At 33.8% G+C, this 18,972-nt stretch overlaps 1 protein-coding gene across 2 annotated transcripts in view; it reads left to right on the forward strand.

The window, feature by feature from the left end:
• Nucleotides 1–7,635, forward strand: part of ODR4 (odr-4 GPCR localization factor homolog) — a 40,090-nt gene extending 32,455 nt beyond the window's left edge. For both annotated transcript variants that reach the window (XR_014816521.1, XM_084978019.1), the window contains exons 14-15: nt 4,185–4,295; nt 5,626–7,635. Coding sequence is in view for 1 of the 2 variants with exons in the window: in XM_084978019.1 (XP_084834145.1) it covers nt 4,185–4,295; nt 5,626–5,693 (179 nt within the window). In the remaining variant the exon portion in view is untranslated. The remainder of the gene's footprint in view (nt 1–4,184; nt 4,296–5,625) is intronic.
• The last annotated feature ends 11,337 nt before the right edge of the window (nt 7,636–18,972 follow it).

Here is an 18,972-nt window from a genome sequence, read left to right on the forward strand (position 1 = left end):
AACTGAATGATCTGGATTATTACAACTTGTTGTTTGCCTATTATGTGTTAGAATTCTAAAGATCAGATACATAGTCCTGACTCTCAAGAAGCTCACAGTGTAGTGGAAATACAGAAATGGGTTATTCTGAAGCAGAGTTGTAAGTTCTATAATAGGGGAATGAACGGAGAATTATCAGAACATTAGAATAGGCACTATCCCCATAAGTGATTCAGGGAAGGCTTCTTGGAACAGGTGACGTTTGAGTTCATTTTGAAGGGTGAATACAGTAAAAGTAACTCTAAGCTTTTTAGGAATTGAATGCTGACATCAGCTCTGTTGTGGCCAAGAATAAGACTTGCTGGGAATTATATCAGTTTTACTTCATCAGGTTATTTGTTGAATTAATAGGAATGATTTAGCTATTTAGTAGCAAAATAACACAATATGGGATAGGGTGCAAACATGAACATTTGAATGTAAAAATTAAATTTTTTAATAAAAATCCTGTTGTTTAAGGATTATATTCACTTTTGCATTTACTTATTTATTTATTAATTTATTCAAAAATATTAAATGCATAATTTTACCAAGATGTTTTAGCTGAGTCCAAGTCTGTCACTTGTAACTATGTAACCTTAAATAAGTACCTTCTGAACCCCCATGCTTTTGGGGTTGGTACTAGAGTTTAGTAACAATGTTAAGGAAAATCATTTCTAAACAAAAATAGATATTTAAAAGTAAGGTGATATTTGCTAAATTATTATAAGACTTTTAAATAATGGACCTTCTGAATTATAATGAAAAACATTAAAGTATGAAAGTCATGCTGTACAGTATGCAGAGATTTTCTTTATATTTGAAATTAAGATTCTGTTTAAATCAAGAAAAGCGGAGTTCAAATGTTGAAATTCAAAAATTGAAATCAATTAATATATATCTAAGATTGTTAATCTTGTTAAAACTATTTGGCTTTATTTTCTAAGTATTTGATGTTATTATTTAGTCATTATTTCTCTTCTGTAATACACTTGCCAAGTAGTTGCTATGTTTAAAATGCATATTTTGCCAAGTAAGTATTTTAAAATAACATACTTTTAAATGACTTAAGGGATGAAGAACAATTTGTTTGTCAAAATGACTCACTTAAGGTGAGGGATAAATGGCTTTAAAATTTCTTAAATGCATTAGTCATCTCCCAGTAGATATTAACTTAATAATTCAGGTGTACTTTATCTGCAGTATCAGCTAAAAATTTGGAAACACACCTTTAACATCTGGTGAGACCAGTTTTTGCCAATTATGCGTTGATTTCAGAGGTGAAATTAATTTTTGTTTTTTGGTTAAACATTGATAATTTAGTTATAAAGGGAAAAAATTAATGGCGAAGTAGTGGTGAAGATGTATCTTCATGGCTCAGTAACTGACTAGTGAGACCTCATTAATTCAGGATTTCAGGATGGGGAAGAAGGCGACTAACTGAGGCGTTCAAGTCCTAACATTTCATTTTAAGCTTCTAAATAGTCCTGCCTATCAGCAGCTTGGAATGAAACTGAATATATCTACAACTTAGCTTATGTTCATCATGGCGTTTGTTTTCTTTTCTGTTGACAGTTGCTTAAGAAAAGTTGTTTTCTTTCATGATTAATTTGAGTTTTGTCTGCAGTTAAAATTACCTAGTTTTAAGGAATGGTTAAGATCTAATTTCCTGTTGAATCATATGTTACTTGCATTTAAAGTTTAGATAACATTAAAGTATTGGTGAAATGACACCGTCTGAGATTTGAATTAAAATTCTGTAAGACCCCTGCCAAAACCAGACACAACCAAATTGTTAAAAGAATTTATCTGTCCTTGAACAATGCTCTGCTTCAGTAAAATTATCTCAGATTTGTGTCAGACATACGTGATTTTGTGTGATGGATTTTAAAATGGAAATAGAGCACTGGAATGTCTTTTTTTTAATAGAAGACAATTGCTTATGCAGAGTACTTGGCCTCTTAGAGCATGATCTTTACATGTAACAATTCAGTATTAAATATATAAGTAATATGTCATGACAGTAAAACCATTTTTGTGTTCTTTTTCTACAAGTACTCAAGTAAAAAGTTTCTGTAGCAAATAGGTGTAATTCATGCTTTACCCATTTTGTTTTTATCCGATTTAAGTATTTTAGTGGCCCAAAGAAAAAATGTTTTAGTAGTGCTATTTGCTAAGAGAAAAGCCAAAGTTGTGTGTGTTTTTAACATGAATAAAATTGTACTATCTATTCAACTTTTAGACCTATGGATTAATTTAGGGGAAATTTTAAGCTTGGTCTAATGTGCTTTAGAAGTTATGGCCCCTGAGAAGACTAAAGCTGTGGAAATATAGAAGACTAAATAATTCTGGAGAATTACTGTATTATTGTAAGAAGAATTTGTTGGCCTTGATGACTAATTTGATATGAGAATAGAAAAAAAAGAAACGTTATTTGTTTTTAAAGAACTTTAATCAAATGCTCAAAGATGGAGAAAAAGGAATAGTGATTCCCTTGATTCTGATGAGGTAGCTACTAAGGATTATTTCTAAAAATGACAAACTTTTCTTTGTGGGAAATTGTTGAGAAGTAGGGAGATTTTTTTTCATTCATTTTGGTAGCGTAGATAATTACTTTAGTGAATTTATGTGTCATCCTTGTGAGGACATCCTTATGCTTAGTATATTGGGATTCAGAGATGTCATAAAAGATTTGAAATACAGTCAATAAGCTATTTTACATTGAATTTGAACAGTGGTATATACTGTCTCTCACTCTGTGGTTCTCGTCTCTTCTTTGTAAATAAAGAGAGCAACATGAAGCACAACTGACCCTTGAACAACAAGGGGTTTGTGGGTGCTGACTCTCCCGCAGTTGAAAATCCATGTAAAGCTTCACAGTTAGCTCTTCATGTGGGCAGTTCTGCATCCATGGATTCAACCAACCATGAATGTAGCATGTATTTAGTGAAAAAAATTTATGTATAAGTAAGTGTATCCATGTAGTTCAAACCTGTGTTGTTCAAGGATCACCTGCAGTTGCTTTCAAACATATTTCCTAGAGGAGTTCCCTGGTGGTTCAGGGGGTTAAGGATCCAGCATTTTCACTGCTATGGCTCAGGTTGCTGCTGTGACACAGGTTTGAGCTCTGGCCTAGGAACTTCCACATGCCCTGGGTGCAGCACCCAAAAAATCCCAAAACATACTTTCCTAGAGTTGTGTGGAGCAAGACTCTGCTATCATCTCCGAGAAGGAAGGAGTCTGTCTTCAGGAGCCCTTCATCTCTGCTTCAACCAGAATAATTCTGCTTTCATCTATTTTATACAATGGGATTTTCTAACACTAGTTAAAAAAAAGAAAACCTATAGGTGTGATCCCTAAGGATGTTTTCAGTTCAAACACTTTTAATCAGTGTTAAATAAATTCAGCTAGGCTAACCTACACTAGTTACTGTCAGCATAATGAAGTGTAGAATGAGAACCTGTATTTTAATCCTCATTCTTTTTGCCCATGACCCTCAAATGTGCACTTAACGTGACAGGTTTTATTTTCCTACTGTAAGTGAGATAATGTACTTACTTGCCTTAACATTGAGTTGTTTTAAGGACAAATTTATGATCACCTTTTGCTTCTATATTTCAAGTGTCAGAATAAATAATCAGCAATCTTTTTCCATATAGGTCCAAATAGTAAATATTTTAGGCTTTGTAGGGCCCGTATGTCCTGGCCCTTGGCTTGCAGTTTGGCCCATGGGCTACAATTTCCTGAGCCCTACTTTTATTATCAATTGCCAAAACCTTCGATAAGAATGATATAATTTAATCGCAATTAAGAGTGAAGGTTATCCTGTGCTACGTACTTTGATTTTTTTGTCAGTTTATCTCTTAACCATATAGTAATCAGATTGTAATTAGTGGGAGTCATTCAGAACTGCCTCTGTGGCTCTCTGGTTTTGATCAATTATAAAAATACACATGAAGTATTTTTTTAAATGTCAGTTTAATATATATTTCCTGAAATTTAATTTGCTTACCTTTGATAAAGAGCTAATTTATTATGTTAGTTTGAAAAGTCAAGTTGAAGAAAAATGGAGCTCATGGTATATTTTTTTTATAATGTTCTTTGAAACTCATTTTAAAATGGTAATTATCCTCCTTTTATTTAAGATTATTATTATCCTCTTGCAGCTTGTGTGAGTTCCTCTGTCAATACTGAAGCCTCATTGGATAACACAGATGATGAACAACCAAAGCAGCCAATTAAAACTACAGTAGTGTTGAAAATTCAGCAAAATATAGGTATTATATTTCTTCTAAAACACTGAAAAGATGGTATTTTGGACTTGAGTTTTCTTGTTACTTGAAAATTATTTTCATTTCATTTTGCTTTCTTAAAAAAGCTAGATAGGGATTTTCCTTGAGAGGCTCAGCATGTTAAGGATCCAGTGTTGTCCCTGCAAGAGGGTAGGGTTGCTGCTGTGGCTTGGGTTCAATCCCTGGCTTAGGAATTCTACATGCTTCAGGTGCAGCCAAAAAAAAAAAGATCTAGAATACTTTTGAGTATTAGAAAGTGATAGGCCGTAAGAGGTAGAAAAATTTGTAAATAAAGCATTGTCCCAGGTACCCTCAAAGCTGACACTTCCTATTTTTGTCGTTTTTAGAAGAAAACATGTTGAGTTTTAGGAGTCAATTATCAGGGCCACTGTTTTCCAAACTGATATTCTCAGGATTGCTGTTGTGGAAGATTTTGATCGGTGTTCCATGAAAAAGAGTAAGATTCAAGTCTGGAAATTCTAATGCACTTTAGCATTTTAAGAGCTCCAAGAAGTGTGGTAGTCACTTTAATATTTTTCATACTTAGCAAAGAACATGTAGAATGTTGTTTAATGGAATGCCAATTAGAGAAATGCTTTATAAGCATTAAGACTTTTGACTGACTTAGAATTAGAAGCCAGAAACGTTAGTTATTTTTCTTGTCACTTACTCACTAGGTAAACTTAAGTTATTTTAATTCCTAAATTCTTTGTACTTAAGCGTGTGTGTGTCTATACTACTGTGATTGGTTTTGTTTTTGTAGTCTTTTTAACTTAACAATACTCAGGGGAAATAGTTAAAAATAAAAGTTATAACCCAAGCTTAATAATTCTTAGATTTTAGTTTCTGTAGTTTTCAATGGATACATAAATGATTTTGCATTGTAATTATTGAGAACTTCTGCTCATTGGAGATGTCTTTTTGGTTTAAGCATGAGACAGTTGGAATATCAATATAAATGTTTATAGAAGCCTTTTAAAATATGTGGTAGTTTGTCTCTTAGATTGTCTCTTAGATGTGTGTGAATGTACTCGTGTATAAGAAAGACATTTTTTTTTTCTTTTAAGGTTATACTAAGGTGGTGAAATATGTGATTATTAGTTCAACCTTTATAAAATACTTTTTCAACTTATTGCTATGTTTTCCTCTAAGACTTTGTTGGCTTTTAATACCTGTGTGTGTGTAAGTATATGTATTTATGTGTGTGTTATTGTTGTTTAGGCCATCAGTTACCTGCATTTCAAAGCCTAGGGTCAGTTAAGCCCTTCTTTTGCTCATTCCATTTCCATTTGTTTTGTGTTTGTTTTACTTTTAGGTGTGATTGCAGCATTTGCAGTTGCAGCCCTTGCTGCGGGTATCTCCTTTCATTACTTCAGTGATTAGGGTGAGGCACAAAGAGCTTCCTGATCATCCAGAGAACACTGATCAACAGTTATGAATAATAAAGATGTAAACAATCCATCTGTATTTAAGACAATAGCAGCCAGATCTGCTGCCATAATACCTATTAGGTGTGTTTCTAACTCAAATGAAATCACCAGCTGCCTTGTTTATTTAGCCTTGCTTATATTATAGGTGGCTCAGGCTTCCAAGAATAAAGTTAGCATCTAGATGGAAGTTGCATGTAACAAATTGTTATTATCTATTTTTTTAAATGTTCAAAATGATGGTTTATTTTCATAGATTTTAGTCCTATTGATCTGAACCACATATTAATTAGGACACTGAAAATTTGAATAGTCATGGTTGACCAAGTGTCTTAGTAAGAGAACAATAGGAGAAATTCCTACAAAATGGGGCAACAGCTTATTGGATAAGTTCATACTCTAGGACCTTTCTACACTTTGCTCCATAATACTGATTGAGTTTCAGTTGAGGGGTAAGAAACCTTTCCAGCGAGGTTTCAATCAACAAGGATTGTCATAACCCATGTACTTTCTCAGGTTAGTATGTTATAACTTAATATATTAAATAACACTTTTGCTTCCAGTAATACATTTGCAGTACATAAGTACTGCAAAACAGCTTGGTCCTGAATAAAATCTACTTTTGAGTGCATTAATAGGTTCAAAGAGAGTTGCGAAAGTCTCCAATAACTATGCCTCTTATTTTTTCTCCCTGACAAAATGAACACATTTTGATGTGGAAATTATGAAAACTATATTAAGCATAAGGTAGACAGTGGTTACCTGGATGACAAATAACTATCGTAGTACTGCTATATGCAATTCTTCTCAGACCATAAACAAGGAGATAAATCTGAATCTGAGATGCTATTCCATCCATGACAGTTGAAGTGGGCCTCAGCTTGTAATACCTTGGCCAGAAGCAAGACAAAAGCCAAAGATTCCCAAGATTAAGATAAAGCAATATTATTTCATGATTAAAGATCACCAGGTGCAAGTTGAAACTAGTAGGAGAAAGAACTTGTAGAAATAAACTTTGGACTCAGTACTCCAATATCTTAGCACCAACAACATACATGAAGGATGGAACCACAGGCAGATCTGAAAAAGAAACAAATGAGACTGCTAGGTGAGAAATATGTTACTTTGCAATTAGAAAAAAAACTGTCAGACATATTGACTATAATATTAGACTCAGCCAAAGTAACAATATACAAGCTGGAAGCTAGATCTAAAGAAATTATCCATGTGCAGCAAGGATAAACAAGGTGCTAGAAAATGTAAAAAAGAGAAGTTAAGAGATAAGGAAGGTAGAATTATGAAGACCAGAAGTACCAGCAGCAGAGAATAGAGAGGTTGGAGGAGTGGCAGTATTTGAAGCGGTAACAGAATTTTCTACATTTGTTGGAAATACAAGAACTCATAAATTCAGGAAGCACAACAAATCCCAAGCATATATAGATAAAAATCCTAAACCTAAATCCAATATAACATAACTGTGAGATACCAAACTGAAGATTTTTAAAGCAATCAAAGGGGGAAAAAGAACATAAGTGAAGGCAAGACAGATACTTCAGAAGGCTTCTCAATAGCAACAGTGTATTCAAAAGATGGTGGAACAGTGCCTTCAAAATTCTGAGAAAAATAAATTATCTGCCTGGACTTTGTACAAAGCAAAACTGAAATAAAGACATGTTCAAATGAAAAACATATTTTATCATCATTGTAACTTAATTAAAGAAAACTGCAAAAGATGATCTTCAAGAAGGTAAATGATTCCAAAAGGACGATTGGAAATTAAAGAACTAGTGGGCAAATAAATGAAAAATATGTAAATCAAAAGTATTGTTTATATAAAAAAGTGTTTATAAGAAGCAACATTGTAAATAAAACTAAATAAACATTTTATGCAACATTAATGTGGACTTTTAAAATAGAATATAATTGACAAACTGGATAATAATTTGAAAGGTGGGAGGGGTGATTAAAATTAAAGTGGTCTGAAGTGTTTTATTATTCAGAAAATGATTTAAAATACTGTTTAACTTTGAAATTATGTTAAGTATGTGTAGCAAAATTTCAAGTGTAACTGCTAAAATAGGGATGATTCATTCCAATGAAAAAAGTAAAATATAGAATAGGAAGACAATAACTAGTACAAAAAAGGGGGAAGAAATCAGGGGTGGGCAGGGGACAAAATTAGTAACAAGTCAAATAATAATATGACTCGGGTAAACCCAGTTAAAAACATTGATTCATTTTTTTTTTTTAAATCAGCTATAGGCTGGATTTATTAAAGGATGAAAAAAATACATTGGGCAAACAGCAAAAGAAAACTTGCGTAGCTTTAGTGGTATCAAATTAAAATTAGACTTTATGGGAATTTCCATAATGGCTCAGCGATAACAAACCTGACTGGTATTCATGAGAATGTGGGTTTGATCCCTGGCCTCACTCAGTGGATTAAGGATCCGGCATTGAGGTGAGCTGTGGTGTAGATCGCAGGCATGGCTCAGATTCTGCATTACTGTGGCTGTGGCATAGGCGGGCAGCTGCAGCTCTGATTCAACCCCTAGCCTACCACAGGTGCAGCCCTAAAAAAAGGCAAAAAAAAAAAAAAAAAAAAAAAGAATGAAAACACAGATTTAAATAATGCATTTAACAATACTGACTCGATGATTATTTAGAATAATCAACAATTAGAGAATATTCTTCTTAAGCATTGTGTATTGGCAAAAATTGACCATGTGTTAGGCATGAAGTAAGTCCCAATAAATTTCAAAAAATTGGTATTCAGTGAATAATCAGGAATAAGTTGGAGGTCCCTAATAAAGTTTAATTTTTTACCCATGATTTTACAAGTTAAAAAAAAACCTTCATAGATAAAACATACCTAGAACCTAATTTTGAGTCCTATATTTGTAAAAAATGGATGATGCAGCAGAAAGAGCACTTTGAGGGAAGTGGCTTTAAATGCTTAAATTAAAGGCTAAGTGTGTAACTTAGGGAAATAACAGAATAAATACGGTGGACAAGCAAGGAAACAGGAAATGGGAGAAATCAATGATTTGGAAAACACAAAATCACAGTGTCAAAGTTGTTTTCATGACAAAACAAATTGGCATATTTGAACAAGAAGAAAACAGGGCTCAAGTAAACATAGACACTAAAAGGAGTCCTAACCCATAGATACTGCAGAGAGAAGAATGACAGGAGACTACCAGAAGCTTCTTAAATGTATTTGGAGATTTACACCATAGACCAAGGTCTAGAAAAGTGCCATTTCCTTAAATTGGATGAAGAAGACATAGAAAGCTACATGGACTTAGTAGTACTGAATAGGAAATAATTTTTCCTAGAACCATCTAGCTTATGTTTACAGATGTTTTACTCCTCTTTCAAGGACCATGTATACTATTTCAGCATTTTATATAAACTCTTCCAAAGAACAGATAATGAGGAAATATTTCAGTTCATCTTAAGAGGCCTGTATAACTTTTATTGATACTAGAATCACACACTCAGAAGAAAATTACAGACTAATAGCACCTATTAACACAGATCTGAAAGTCCAAAGCATTATTAATAAACTGAATTCAACATTTTATTAAAAAGGATAATACATCATGAAGTTGTATACATTTAAAAATTGTAGCGTGACTAGGATGCCTATTGTCACCACTTCTATTCATTATTAACCTGTAGAAAAATGAGCAAAAGAGAGAAAATAGGTATTTTCTACACACGGAAAAGATGTTTAACCTCAAGTGATGGATTAATTAAGACCATAGTGAATACTGTTTTGCCAACCAGTAGATTGAAAAGAAGTATAACACTACCAATGAAGAAGATGTGCTTCAGGTAGATATCTATAGGTGGGGTTGTGAACTGATAAACTTTGGAAAGCAATATGACATTATCTTACAAAGTTAAGCATTCATGTACTCTAAAACCTAACCATTCTACTTCTACGTATATACCTTAGAGAAATTCTCATATATGACCTCAAGAGTACATGTTTAGCAATGTTCAAGTCATCCCTGTTTGTAACCACTCATATGTCCACTGACGAGAAAAGTAAATCGTGGGTTTTATAATTTTATTTAGCATTGAGACTAACCTGAGAACAAAGTGATGATTAAATAAAGCAAGTCTTAGAAGCCTACATGCAGTTTCTAAAAAGTTTAAAAACAAGCAAATCTAAACTATAAGAATACATATATTTGTGATAATACATATATTTGTGATATTCTAAACTATAAGAATACATATATTTGTGATAAAAAAAAAAAAAAAGAATAGCGCTGACATGAAATGTCCCAAAGTAACTCGTAGATGAGTTGGGGAAATTAAACTTACTTTTATCACAAATGTCCCAAAGTAACTCGTAGATGAGTTGGGGAAATTAAACTTTTCTTTTCATTACTGTCTCTCATATTACCGTTTTAGGGTGAGAGTGATGGCAGGACAGTAAGACAAGAAGGAACAAATGAATAAATGGAACAATACTGATGTTTTAGTTCTTGAATTGAAATAAGTTTCCTGACTATTAATGACATTAACATGTGTTATTTTGGTTGTATCTTACTAACAAACCATCCCCAACTTAATTGACTTGAAAGAACAACCATTTCATTTTTCTGGTAATTCTGAGTTGACAACGATCAATTGGCGATTCTACTATACATGGTATCGGCTAGAGCAACAGTTTTCTACAAGCCTGATTGGGCTTTAAATATCCAAGACAGTTCATTTTGCATGGTTGGCAGTTGATGCTGGCTGTGTGCACTGGGAACTCAGCTATAACACCTCAGTTCTCTATGTGGCTTGGGGTTCTTCTCTTGGTGAATGGGCTTCTTCCTATGATGATGGCTCAGATCCAAGAAGTAGCATCCCACGTGTGAGCCTCCCAAGAAGAGAGAAGTAGAAGTTGTGGGTTCTCTTGAAGCCCTGGCTTGGAAGACTCAAAGCATTTTCACTAAATTGTATTGATCAAACTAATCTACAGGACCAGCCTAGATGAAAGGGGAAGAGGAAGAAACTTTACCTCTCAATGGATACGCATATGCAAGAAGAAAAGGCCTTGATAGTGGCCATGTTATTTACCATAACACCCTTGGCTATAGCAGTTAATGTTCCTGATATGTGGAAAATGCATTCGCCTCTTTCCCAAACACTTTGAAGTCTCATCTCATGTCATCAGATTCAGGCCGAAAGCTCATAATCTTGTCATCTAAATTGGCTTCAGGCACACTCGAGCCACTTTATTGAAAAGATGCATGAACTAAAGTTCCAAATTTTCTTCCCTATGCTCATCTAGTATACAATAGCCAGACATGCAACAGTCACTCTTCAAAAAGAGGAAAATTACTAGGTATAAAGTAGCAAATACTCCATAATAATTCTGAACTCCAATTGGGCACATGTCTAATTCATGATTCTGTGAGCAGGGAATATATGTATGCTAGGACCTAATTCTCCCCGAGAGTGGTCCTCATCTCTCGGCTTTCCTTTACAGTTTTGTGCTTCTTACTCTGAGTCCTTTCCCATAAGAAATGGCTTATATTTTAAGCTGAAGAACTTTCTCAGCTTGCTACCTGATTTTTGAAGGTTGACAGCCCAGAAGCCTCTTATTTTGAACTGTCTCTCCCTTTTAGACTAAATGGATGTAATTCCATTAAAAAATATCATGTATTTACTATGAATGAAATTATGCATTAGACAGAAAGCACACCCACAAATCAGTTCATGGCAGGCCTCTCTCTCTACTTTGAGCTGAGAGTCTGGCTGCTGAAGGACGATACCTTTAAGAATTTTAGATACCCATTGTCTAGCTAAGTGGACTACAGTCTGTACTTATAAGATTCTTAGAAGTCTTTCTGTCTAACTAAAATCTATGAGGATGAGGCACTGGCTTAAATATTTCTGAGGTCTTAAAGATTATTACAGTTGCACTTTTGATCCTAACTTACACTGATGCAGTTTCACTAGTAATTTCCTGGATCTGATCTTTGCTCAGAGGGCATTTCTTTCTTGAGAACCTGTTGCTGTCTGGAAAAGGTGTTCTGGGCCCTTTATGTTTCCTAAGAATTTTTCTCCAAAACTGAACAGTTTCTTATTTAGTTCATCTCTCTCTCCTCATATGTGATCGCAGCCAGCTAAGAGAAGTTAGTTGGCATTTTCAGTATTCTACCTGGAAATCTCCTCACCCAGATCCACAGGTTTATTAGGTTACTTCTTTCCCGTAGCACTTTACATGAATTTATCAGTTCTACCTTTCACATTACTGCAGGTGAAAGTGTTGCCTTTCAATAACAATTTCCTCATTGTACTACTAGTCTCCCTTATTTCCTGAAAGTCCTACAGCTTGCTCAGTTCCAAGGTTAAGGCTGCATGTTTTAGCTTTGGCCCAATAGAACCCTGTTTCTTGGTACTAATTTCTATTTTGGTTGTCTCTGGCTTCATAACAAACAACCTCTAAACTTGTTGGCATTAAACCACCATTTTATTACCTTTCATGTTTCTGTGAGTAGACTGGGATCAGCTGGCTAATCTGAAAGGTTCTGTTCCATATAATGTTGGCCAGGGCTTCAATTACCTAAGAACTGTGGCATACAAGATAGCTCATCCACATGGTTGGCAGCTTATCTATTTCTCCTCCATATGACCTCTCCATAGGACTTAAGTTTCTCACAGCATGGTGGTTGAATTCCACCCCCCCCGCCCAAAAGCCCCCTAAATCACTATTTAAAGAAGAAGTAAGTGTAAGTTGTTAACCTCTTAAAGCCAGGGTTCTCAAGTCCCAGAATGTCATTCTTCTGTGTTCTATTGACCAGAGCAAAAAGAACCAGCTTAGTTTCCATGGGAGGGAAAAAGGGAGCACATGTCTCAGTGAAGGAGTAGCACATGAATACAGAGAGGAAAAGAATTGATGACATTCATCCCTGGAGACTTCGTGCACATATATTCTTAGTATATGTCAAATTTTTAAAATGATCGAGAATATGGAGAAAGGGAGACCACTGAAGATGTTCCCTAGGGAAATAATTACTATTAACTAAAAACATAGTCCACATTTCTTTACCACAGTCTGCCTTTTGTCATAACACCTGTCTTTTCTCCTTTCTGTTACGACATTTCTGTGGAAACATAAAATGTCTTTCCCTTTTACCTATTCCTACAATGCTCAAAGGTCAGTAGATTTAAAACCATATTACTAAAATTGTTGGGGATAATCAAACTCTATTACAGTGCTTATTTGTTGACTTTTATCTAAAGGATTTGTCTAAATATAAATTAGGCAAAACGTTTGGTAAGTTTTTCTTGATTTCTAAGTTTTGCCATAAAGTAATTGTATTGGGAATACAAAATATGGTAATAAATATTCACTAAAGGCAGTAAATTCACTAAAGATATATAATTCATAACCTATTAAAAGGTAAATTAATATTTAGTAGGTTTTGATTTATTGATTAAAGAATAGAGATAAAAGCAAAGTTAGAAGTGACAGTTGTTTTTCTCTATTTTTGCCATTTCTAAAGTATTTTCACATAAATTATCTCATTGGATTTTTATAACACTCTCCTGTAAGTAAGGTGAGGATTTGTTGAATGGATCCAAATTCAATGGATACAATTGATGTAAACATTGTTTATTATGTATTGTATCCAAGGACATGTAATTAGAAAGAGCACACATTTGAGTAACTATTATCTATCTCAATAGTCAAAAATAGATTATTCCTTCTTTTTTCATCTTTGTAAAAATATTTTGTAAATGTTTTATGTAATTGGCCCCTTCAAATGAAGGTAGACTTTATACTATAACTGTGGAAGAATTGAAGTTCTGGTCCCAAAACAGCCCTGTACAAAAGTTCTTAATTAGAAAGACATCTTTTAGGGAAATATTTTTTACTTGATTCCTTCAGTTTGTTAAGGAGCTCTTATGTTTACAGAATTGTGAAAGGGAATTTGATGATAGGGATGAAAGCTAGTTTAATAAGCTTTAGATTCTATTTTAGTCAAATCCAATTTAGTTGTAGATAAAACCAGATGCCTATCCCCATGATTAAAATTCTGGATGTTAATAAGCTAAGATGCAATATCTATAAATAAACTTCAATATCTATATATAAACAAAACAAAACAAAAACATGGTTTAAAAAATATTTCTGTGCTTTCAGGTTAGCAGTACTGAAAGTAATTTTCTATATTTTAGTTATAAATGAAATAATAGCTAATGATAATGGAGAGTTGAGTTGTATCCTTAGATCTTCCAATTAGGAAACAATAAACCTTGGGAAGTCACTTAATTCCTTTGATCTTTGGGTTAAAACAAATTGTAATATTAACTCTCATTATATACTGCATTACAATTTGCAAAGTACTTTCATTTTTATCATACTTAAACAATTCAGAAACTGAAGTTCAGGAAATGACTTGCTAAACCTAGTAGTTACTGGGGCATATATATATATATACTAAGCAGAGAGGTACTGATGAAAGGGAGCGATTACTTACGTAGAAGCAAGCGGGATGACTATACCAAAGTAAAAAAACATGAATAAGATTCTTGAGAAGGTGGGAGGGGAGGGAATAGTCTCTAAACCACAGGCAGCTACTGGCCTTGAGAGAAGGAACATCTATTCTGAAATTATAGCTCAGAGAGAGAAGAAAATTGGTTCAGGTATGTATGGGCTTGTAGATTCGGCAGTGGAAAGATAAAGATGATTTCATCTGATGCCTTCAGATTTCTGTGAATTTGGCAAGATCATCTACTATGAGTGAAGAAAGAGGAGACTAAAGAAGATTTCAGACTTATTGCAAAGAATGGAAGATCAACTCGACCAAACAAATGTAGTACGATTACCAGACACTGGTAAAGTCCCATTTGAGGTTAGTAATAATAAATGAATGAAATTACGTGTTTTTCCTCCCAGTACCCTTTGACATCTCAGATTTAAGAATAGAAAAAATATATAATAGTTGAGGGTCGTGTCTAAAAGCTAAGTTGAAAGTAAAGAAAGCCCAAGGAATTTAGGATGTTGCCAATACTATTGTTTAAAGGATATTATTTAAATGATGAACCCTGAAATCTAAGCAAGTGAAAAGGAGGAGAACACAGCAAGAGTTGGGGGAGGTGGAGGACAGAGGAAGAAAGAATGTTTTGGTGAATTGTACTGTAAAGATGTCAATACAGTGGAGATCAGGAAAGGATAAAAGACTCAAAATTTTGGTAGTTGACAAGTAAATGAGACATGATTGTGATCATAAGTAAGAATGCTTGGAATAGTGATTTGGGAAGAAGCATGTAGATGTTAGCAAATGAAGTGAGTGGCTAAGGAGATCAAGAGATGAGGTCAAGGAACAGATTCCAGATTATGGAAGAGGATCTGCTAGAATAATAATACCCAGCATGATAATAGAATTTGAAGCATAGAAGCATAAGAGAAGTGTGTGAATTGAGTATCAAATTTTTTATAAATGATAGAGAGTGATTAGAAGGCCACTGAGTTTCAATAATGGAAGAAAAGTGATACAGACACCATGAGCCTTTATAAGATTTTTTACAGAAGCGGGTGGGAACAATGATCTGGGGCAAATGAGAATGTCAATGATACTTGGATTTTAAAAGAAACAATCACACTTGAAAGCAATAAAGGGAAAGTGCGCTTTCTTGGAAGAACTAGGTTTCAGTTATGGCAAAGATGTGGAAGGATTGCTTGGAGAAAAGGGTGAATATAAAGGGAAGTGTGCTGTTTTTGAAGGGGAAGGGATAGAGAGGATGGCTCAGGATGATTATGGCAAATGGTAAGTGGGGAGCAGGCAGGCAGTAGTGAGTGGGAAAAGGTGGGGAACTTTCTTTTTGGTGAATACAAGGTTAATTGTGGCAAACAGTCTCAGTGTCCTAAAATACAATTTGTTTTATGGTGACCTAGTTCATTAACTTTTGAAAATACTCTTTGTGTGCTACATAGGGGGGAATGGTTAGGCCACTAATTACAGGTTGCAGTGTTTTATATGTCCCCCAATTCAAGCGTGTTAATTATGTGGTTAATATCTACATAAATATTAATTTTTTAATTTGATCTACTAAGGATTGAACAAACTATACTGAAGTCACTCATGGTGTATTAGTCACTTTCTCGTATTTTATTAATTTGTATTGTGTGTATTTATGATGTTTTATTAGGTATTTGTTAAATTTAAAATTGATAGATCTTCCTGGTGAAATGTACCATTTTATCATTATATAATGACCAGTTCCATATCTAATAATGCTTTTTCGCTTTAAGCTTATTTTGTCTGATATTAATTTGGTGATGCTCACTTTAAAAATTTGCATGTTATAGCTTTCGCATCATTTTGCTTCAAAATTTTCTGTGTCCTTATGCTTTAAGTGTATCTCTTTTGAGCAGAAACTATCTTGATTTTTTTAGAGTCTTATTTGGGAATGCATGACTTTTAACTAGTGAGTTTAAGTCATTTATGTTTTTGTTACTATAGTTATGTTTGGAACTATTTCTACTTTAAATTTTCACCGTGGGACTGAGAAGATTAGTATAATAATTTTTGTTTCAAGTGGATAGCAATTCACTGCCACTCACCTCTGGAAAAGTCACAAAGAAGTTTAAAATTTCTTTCCATTCATTCCCCCATCAAAAAACAAGCTACAACAGAATTTTTTTTAAAAAAAATCTCTTTTCTCCTTAAATGCTGAAAATAGAAAAAATTATGGCCAAAATGGTATCCAGATTTATTTTTAATAAAAGGTAAATATAATATACAGCCATGGTCTTCTAAACTTCTTCTTGAGACTTACGTAATTTACTATGTAGGTCTCTATAATTCAGGTTACCTAGCAAGTTGAATTTCATGTGTGACTATCATTAACTGTTGAAAGTGCATTAATAATGTTAGAATAAGAACTATATAAAGGAGTTATGTGTTGTCAGCAGTGAATAAATACCAATCTTTAAAAATGAATTCTTTACTTTTGAGATAGCATGATTAAATCAAGCTAGTATCTGTTCAGGGATTGCAAGTGGGAATAGATATAAAAGATCCTAGGGTGAACCACCTGGTTTTATGAAAATCAGTTTTTAGAAACATTGTCTTATATACTATGGAAAATTTTCAAAGCCCAGAAAGATAAAAGGACTTTGACACATGTTATTACTGAGGACTTCAAGTAAAGATAAAACTTTATGTTTTGGAGTTCCTGTCGTGGCGCAGTGGAATGAATCCAACTAGGAACCATGAGGTTGCAGGGTTTGATCCCTGGCCTCACTCAGTGGGTTAAGGATCCAGCATGGCCATGAGCTGCGTTGTAGGTGGCAGATGCAGCTCGGATCTGGCATTGCTGTGGCTGTGGGGTAGACTGGTAGCTCCAGCTCCAATTAGACCCCTAGCCTGGGAACCTCCATGTGCCACAGGTGCAGCCCTAAAAAGACAAACAACAACAGCAACAACAAAACCCTTTATGTTTTCCTTAAATACTGTTGCTCAAATAAGGAAACTCTATAATTGAAAAGTGAGATTACTGTATACCTAACCTTGTCCTCTCTGCCAGGGACATGATCACTGCATTCGTTGTTGGAGTTGTGAGACTTACTGAAGCTTTATCAGGATTCCAGGTAACTTCTGTTTTTTTTTTTCTGCAGAATTGACATGTGGACTTGAAATATACTAAGACAAATCTTCTAATCTTAGAGAATCCCAAATTTGGTTGTTAATGTGTTCTTTGTGCTGGTTACTGCTAGGCAAGTTGTATGATGTAATATGAAGAGTATAGACATTAGACATTAAGTTCAAGTTCTACATCTTAATAACCATATAAACCTAGACAAGTCAAAAATTTCTCCATCCTCTGTGTTAGTTAACTTGATTGGCAGTGGGGGGATCCTCTCACAATGTATATCAAATCATTATGTTGTGTACTTTAGATGTCCTACAAATTGTCATTTATACCTCAATAAAGGTAAAAAAAATTGCCTTCATCCTTGAGCAGGATGTGTTAAAACCATTTCTCTGCCTATTTCATAGAGGAATTGTGAGACTCAGATGAGATAATGTAGGTAAAATTGTATATAACACATTATAAAAATGTTAGCTGTGCTATTTGGAGTCTCCAAAGCTACTATTCCATAGCATGGATAAGATTGCATTCACGTGAATTCTTTAGCAATCATGACTTACATATTGTTTTTGCATTTCTATTTGTTCAGTAATTTAATATTTAACTTGTTTGTGAAGTATTTCATTTTCATAACAGGATACACAAACAGCTGCCTATGACAAATGTATTTGTTCTTAACTTTTAAAATTTTTTCTTATTAAAGGCATAAGTGTTATTGAAACATATATATACCAAATTTTCAAGTCTATTTGCTGTAAAAAATAATAACTTTTTGTCATAAATCCTGCAGGTATTTATATAAATTTATGTCAATACCAAAGTAGTCTTTATAATATTTTTAAGGTTCCAGACATGCAATTAGAGATCAAACCCTTGAAAACTGACTAGATTATTGCTGTTAAGTTTGGGTTTTTAGTTTATAAAAATTTAAGTTGAGGTACAGTTGATTTACAGTATATATTAGTTTTAGGTATACAACATACTGGTTTATAATTTTTATAGGTTATATGCCATTGAAAGTTACTAGAAAATAATGACTAAAATTCCCAGCACTGTACAATATGTCCTCATTTCTTATCTATTTTATACCTAGTACTCCTAATCCATACCCTTATATTGCCCTTTCCTCCTTCCTCCCCCCACTGGTAACTACTAATTTGTTCTCTATATCTGTGATTCTGTTTCTTTTTTGTTATATTTATTAATCTGTCTTATTTTAGATTCCACATGTAAGTGATAACAGACAGCATTTGTTTTTCTCTGACTGACTTACTTTACTAAACATAATTCCCTGCAGCTTCATCCATATTGTTGGAAATGGCATTCTCATTCTTTTTAATGGCTGAGTAGTGTTTCATTGTATATATGTACATCTTTATCTATTCATCTGTTAATGGACACAGGTTGCTTTCATATCTTGGCAATTATAAATAATTCCTCTATAAACATTGGGGTGCATGTATCTTTTAAAACTAATATTTTCATTTTCTTTGAATGTGTATTTTAAGAATGGAATTGCTGGGTCATAAGGTAGTTCTCTTTTTGAGGACTTCCCTATATTGTTATCCCCAGTGGCTACACCAATTTATATTCCCACCAATTGTGTACAAGGGTACCCT

Source organism: Sus scrofa, chromosome 9 (genome assembly GCF_054392235.1).
Source record: "Sus scrofa isolate SSC_HxYL_T2T_F1_AM1 chromosome 9, Sscrofa_HxYL_maternal_Yorkshire_Landrace_v2.0, whole genome shotgun sequence".
Lineage (NCBI taxonomy): Eukaryota > Metazoa > Chordata > Mammalia > Artiodactyla > Suidae > Sus > Sus scrofa.